Genomic DNA, 6,477 nt, shown 5'->3' on the forward strand with positions numbered 1-6,477 from the left:
CAATCAAGTAATTACCAGTTAAAGGAGATACCACACTCTGCTTTACTGTTTTTTTTCACTCTTTTACCATGCTGATAAGGTCATGGTCTTGATTGATAAACACCATCTAATGGCTGGAGTAATAGCTCAGCAAGTAAGGTTGGTGAGTTGCTGGAATGGGAGTCTAGAGTTGGATTCCCAATAAAGCTATATTTAGTTTCTCAAGACAAAAAATTATGAAAAAAGCACAATGGACCTTTTTATGCTTTACATAAAATAATTGTCTAGATATAAAGCAAGATAAAGCTCATTAATTAATTTGTTTGATTTGTGTGATTTAATTAGGCACCACAGATTATGCAGGACAAGACAATTTGGGGGATTACATAGAATTGAGAGGGGAGCACTGTGGCTGTGCCATATATTGTGCAGTGCTTTTCTTGTTAGTATCTGACAGTAAATATGCCAGAAGCAGGGGCGCTGCTGCTACTTTTTGTAAAGGATGCGTTTTATCAAACGGCACAGGGATCAGCATAACAACTTATAATGTTCTATGCTTTCCTGCTCTGTGTAGTTGTTTCTCTAGACTGTGGTTCTAAAAGATGGATGCACAGATTTGCCCAACATCACTATGTTACATTAACATGACACTGCTTTTCTATGGGACACAGGACTGGCAAACAGGTCACACTGTAGATACTTGTGATCCTAATGCTGCCCTGTGAAACTGCTGTTATCTGTAGTGTGCACCCTGGCTGTAAACATTGTGAGCACTTGCTGGTTTTATTATATTGCACAATGTTCCTTGGGTTCCAGTATTTGCCCCTATGTGAGAATTCCTTTGTCACATAACTGTCTACAAGTTGCAACTATATACTTACCTGTACAACATTCCCTGGGTTCCAATACCTGCCCTAAAGTCTTAGGTAGGAGTTTTATTTTTATTTAGGTGTAATAGCAATACATCAATATTGGGAGTTTTATTATAACTGTATGTCACCTGAGCATAGTGGTTGCCTAGGCAACTGTAGCTTGGGATAGAGGGGAAAGCAGGGTAGAAGGTTGGACCATCTGACTGGCTGGGAATGTCACATGCTTTTTTAAAGTTTGAAACTTTATGAAATATTTTCTTGTGTGGTTAAGCATCTTTACAACGAGACCAGAACCGAAACATTGATGGCTTTGCAATAAATAATGAAACAATATTCTTTGATGTTGTGGACTTACAACACACATATGTGTATGAGATATAAAATGTTGTGCTAATCCATCATAAATGATTATTATACACTTTAATATTAATTATAAAAATTAGCTTCTAAAGCTTCAGCTCGTACGGGATTAGAACTCATGACCTATTACAAATTCTTGTCTGATACCTTACATATTGGTAGACTACACTGAAATATATGATAATATGGTGATATGAAAATGTAGCTTCTGTGCAAATAAAAATATCTTTAGGTCACAGTTCCTACAGTTTTCTGTAGGTCAGAAAAACTTCAAAGCTGCAAGGAGGATGTGTTTGTACCTTATTAGCCATAGTAGGGGTCAGGCACAAACTCTTTTAGCCCATACCCCCCAAGCCTTCCCCCTCTCCTCTCTCAAATTTCACACCAGATCTACAGAGTATACAAGGAGCAGTAATTTATCTCCTGTTCTTATCAGGCTCTAACAACATTTAGCACTTTCTACATTCCAAAGATAAGGCAGGAGAAGTCTTCAAAGAAACGCTGAATCCCCTGCTGTGCAAGTTCACATTCCTCCAGGCGCCCCCTGCTGTCCAAAAGCAATATTGCAAGCAAAGGAGGATTTTTTTTCCTGGTGACTGCGGAGAGATAACTCGAAATAACACAGGCTGGCTAATTTGTAAATGGTTAAGTTTTTGGATAGCCTCTGCTTCATCTGTACAGAGCTACTAGTAGCAGCTACTTGTCACCACTACAAAAATACTGATCAATGCTGATCATTTACTGATAATTTTCCCTATTTGTATTTAGCAGCAACAATTCTCAGTATTGTCTATAGCAGGGGATTTTCTGGTGTTTAGCATCTGTGACAAGTAGCTGCTAGATAGTAGCTCTGTGTGTCTTCAGACACACTGGGCTGCTAGTAGTAGCAGCTAGTTTTTCAAGGCTACTAGACTCCAGAAAATCCCCTGCTATAGACAATACTGAGAATTGGCTCTGCTAAACACAAATAGGGACAATTATCAGTAAATGATCAGCATTGTCTATTTTAGTAGCCACAACAAGTAGCTGCTACTAGTAGCTCTGTGTGTCTTCACCCTTATACCCCATTGGAGGTGTGGATCAGATGTCTAGTCTGGCCAGAATAAGCCATCTTCTTTGTAAAAGAAGGGGTTATATGGATAGAATGTTTTAATGGCCAATAATTAGCTTGATTTGGATAGGGAAATGCTGAATGATTGCATTGTACAGTTCCATTAACAAAAATAATTGTCTATTTGTCTATCCATCTATGGTATGTACAGAACCTACTCCCACAATAATAAGAATTAATTTAATATAGAATCAAAAGGCAATGCACTGATTTGTGTTAGTCCCTATGGAAGGACTTAGTAGGATTTACAATCAATTAAGAAGTCATAAAGGACACAATCTGACACTGTTGGGTTAATTAGAAAAACAAATCCAAACAATAAGGAATATTTCCCAATAATAGGCTCATTATAGTTATCCCTGACATGACAACTCTTCTACAAAGCTGCCCAAAAAAGGAAAATGTTTAAAAAATATATTTTTTAAACATTCCCTGAATTGGCTCTATTCTCTTTAATGCCCCATGTGGAACCATAAGAGTAAGGGGGATTGTCAGGCTGTGTATAAGTGCAGGCTTGGGTGCTTAGGAAAACCTCCTTATTGTGCCTGCTCCCAAAAGCATTGATTAACCCCCGGCGCAGGCACCCTCAGGCGATATCCACTAATCCCAAGTCTTACATTACTTGGCAGATATCAGCTGAGGGTGGCTGCGCCGGGGGTTAATCAATGCTTTTGGGTGCAGGCACAGTTTTCCCAAGCACTGCACTTATACCCATCCTGACAATCCAACGAGTGGAGTCTTACTCTTAGGGTTCCACATGGGGCATAAAATAGAATAGAGCCAATTCAGGGAATGTTTAAAAAATATCTTAATTCCTGCTAACACACCATACACACACACACATGCACATTTCCAAATGTCCCCACAAGCTGAACAATTACTGGCACATGTGCAAGAGGCAGGCATGGATTTGTGGTGAGGCCACAAAGGCCAGCGAATGGGGGGGCACAAATTAAGGGGTGGCATGCCGACCCACTGCGGCAAAATATTACTCCCATAGGGAGCAATGGGGACCCCTCCGCACTGCTCCATATGTGAATTTAAATGTCCGCTCAAATGTGCATGAGTGCACTCACGGAGGGGTGGGGGCTTGCTGCAGGATAAGAAATCCAGCACTGGCAAGAGGGGGGACATCACTCTGAGAAGGAAAGGGGTGGTACAAAGAGATACAGAGGAGGGCAATGATGGATGGAATGAAGAATTATTGAATTATTGGAATGAGGAAATTAGTGGCTGAAGGCAGATTTTCTGATAAATTCCCTGGGCAGTGCCCTAACTAATGATTGTCACCCAGGCATCATCATAATAATCATAATCATAAGCATCATCATCCCCCCATACCCAGAATGCAGCATGAAGGGGCTCAGTGAAGGAGGCAGTGAAGGTGTGTAAGCGCCTGATTGGCTCACTCAGCTCATAAAAGGACAGGCGTCCGGCCTCATAGTCCAATGAGATCCTGATTCTCCTGCAGGAAGGGACGTGGGGTAACTGTGTGTCTTTCCTGTCATGTATCACTGTATAGTTATTATTAAACCATCTTGACAAACACCAGGACTTGTTATTATTCCCAATGAGAGACTGACCCCCTCCCCTCTCTATACTGGGATAGGCCACCCCTACCCCCCAGCCCCCTGATTCACTGACCTCCACTTCCCAGTAATGTCGCCCTGAGGGGAAACTCCTGGTGCTTAAAGCCTGAGGCACCCACTGAAATCTCTCTGGGGTTTGTGGGCGACGCTGGTCTGTATGTGAGTAGGAAGCAGATTTCCTGTCCCCTGATACAGATACACGATTCCCAGCCGTGTTTATATCCAGTACCAGCTCTGTAGCCTCCTGCCCATAGATCCTTCCCTCTACCCCAGTCACAATCCCAGCTAAGCCTGTGAGTAATGTCTCTGAGATCCGACCCACATCCAGATCCCCTACAGCCGGGACCTTTATACCCTCTCTCTCTCTGCCCTCATTATCTGCCCCTTCAGTACCCTCTCTCTCTCTGCCCTCAGTATCTGCCCCCTCAGTACCCACTCTCTCTCTGCTCTCAGTATCTGCCCCCTCAGTACCCTCTCTCTCTCTGCCCTCAGTATCTGCCCCCTCAGTACCCTCTCTCTCTCTGCCCTCAGTATCTGCCCCCTCAGCCCCACAAAAGGCAGCTCCATGGGATTCCCATTGTTCCTGTAGGACAGTGAGTGGATCTGCCATGTTGCACAGCTCCTCAATGTGACGGATCATCCTGGACAGCTCGTCCTTCTTTATTTCCAGCTGTTGGATCAGCTCAGTGAGTGTGAGTGAGATCTCCTCTTTCTGCCTGGAGATGTCACTCAGGAGTCGCTTCTCTAGGGCTTCCAGCTCTTCCCTGATGCCCCTAAACAGGGCAGTGACTCTCTCTGTCTCACCGGCTGCCGCTTCTGCCACTTCTCTCCTGCGCTCCTGCAGCCTCTGGGCTCCTCTCTCAGTCTCCTCTCTCTCTGGGCTCAGTTTCTCCAGAACTTTCCTCAGTTTCTCTTTCTTCTTCTCAGAGGCCTCACTCAGCAGCTCCACCCTGTGGCCCCGGTGCCCCCCGGCCAGGCAGCAGGACACACAGATACAGGCAGAGTCCTCACAGCAGTGATACTCCAGAACCTTGTGATGTACAGAACATTTTCTCCCCATAAAGGAAGCGGTGGGCTCAGTGAGTACATGTTCTGCTGACTGGCAGTGCCCCCTCAGGTGGGTATCACACAGAGAAGCCTCACACAGGAGACAGGATTTAGCAGCAGGTACAGGAGAGAGGAGACAGTAAGTGCAGAAGATCCCAGTCTCCCCCGGCTCTGTCTCAGTCGGACAGAACCGCTCCACCAGGTCACGCAGCTTCCAAGCTGTTGCCAGTTCAGGTTTCCTTTTAAATCTCTGTCTGCATTCAGGGCAAGAAGGATTTTCACGGAAAGTCTCCTCCTGGGTGTCCCATGTTCCCCCAATGCAGCCCCGGCAGAAGTTATGGCCACAGGGCAGGGATACCGGATCAGTATAAATGCTCAGGCAGATGGAGCAGCTCAGCTCGTCTCTCAGATCTGCAGCCGCCATCGCTGAAATCAGGAACAAGAAACGAAACTGAAAGCTCCTCTCTCTCTATAACCAGTTGGATTAGTTTTATCTCCCCCTCTCGCACTGGGTGGGGCAGGTTTTTCTTTTGTTTGGACATAAGCTTCAAGTTTCCATTCTTTTATCCCCACTCATAAAACTTCCATATAAAATGAATGTAGAGTTATTACCTGTGTAGGATAAAGATGTTGCTCACCTTTACTCGCAGTCTCCATAGGATTTAGCCAGCTAGGGTTGGTCCTGATATACAACTGGGAGTGATAGATGTTTCCCATTCCAGGTTAAAGTATTTTACTGAGTTGACCAGGGGTGTCAGGATTCCATAGTCTTTAAAATAGAAGTAACCACATGTTCTGCTCTTTGGATCCCACTTGCTGGGGGATTTGGGTGGGTCTCAGAGCCCGGGGAGCATGTAGGGTCATTAGGAGAAGCAAGTGTGGGGGTTGATCTGTTTAAGCTCTAGGTGTAAGAGTCAGGATCAGGGTAGTTAGAGAGCAGTCAGATGCTCCAATAAGGAGAGTAGAACAAGTACTAAGGGGCTCAAACCTACAGACTTAGAGATAGAGGTACGGATATGGTGCAGGTAGGACAAGTAAACTGTTGCACACACATGGAAGGGGGGCGGGCACCGCGCGACCATGGATGGTTCATCCTAGGGCCGACGGAGGTGCAGGTAGGGGGTGCGATGTAAGGCAGTTCGTTTGCACTCGAGTTTGGCTGACTCATATGGAAATTATGTGCTGTCTTTTTCTAGGCTTTTCTCTGTCCTTGAACTGCATTAATATATCAATTAAAGTATTTTGACTGGAAGCACTGGGGATTGCAAATGTTTCATGCAGCTGGGACAACTGCAACAACCGAAGCCTAACTTTAGACACACATCACTGGGCACCTTGGGTAAACAAACACATTCAGACATTTTAAAAAGCATCATAATGCTTCATATAGAAAATACATGTGAAAATGAATGGAGAATGATTTCCATTAATATTAATCCCATATTATTATTTAAATGTATTGATGCAGACTAAAATCCCCGGTAATATTTAATATGGTATATTATAAGGGGCCAATCAT

General features: G+C 44.3%; 1 protein-coding gene across 1 annotated transcript; it reads right to left on the reverse strand.

The window, feature by feature from the left end:
- Window positions 1-2,895: 2,895 nt before the first annotated feature.
- Window positions 2,896-5,453, reverse strand: LOC100493468 (E3 ubiquitin/ISG15 ligase TRIM25). Its single transcript, XM_031906822.1, has 2 exons — window positions 4,438-5,453; window positions 2,896-4,161 (listed from the first exon to the last, which is right to left on the reverse strand). The coding sequence occupies exons 1-2, from the start codon at window positions 5,380-5,382 to the stop codon at window positions 3,595-3,597; spliced, it is 1,512 nt and encodes a 503-aa protein (XP_031762682.1). The 5' UTR covers window positions 5,383-5,453; the 3' UTR covers window positions 2,896-3,594.
- Window positions 5,454-6,477: the final 1,024 nt, after the last annotated feature.

Source organism: Xenopus tropicalis, chromosome 1, assembly GCF_000004195.4.
Source record: "Xenopus tropicalis strain Nigerian chromosome 1, UCB_Xtro_10.0, whole genome shotgun sequence".
Lineage (NCBI taxonomy): Eukaryota > Metazoa > Chordata > Amphibia > Anura > Pipidae > Xenopus > Xenopus tropicalis.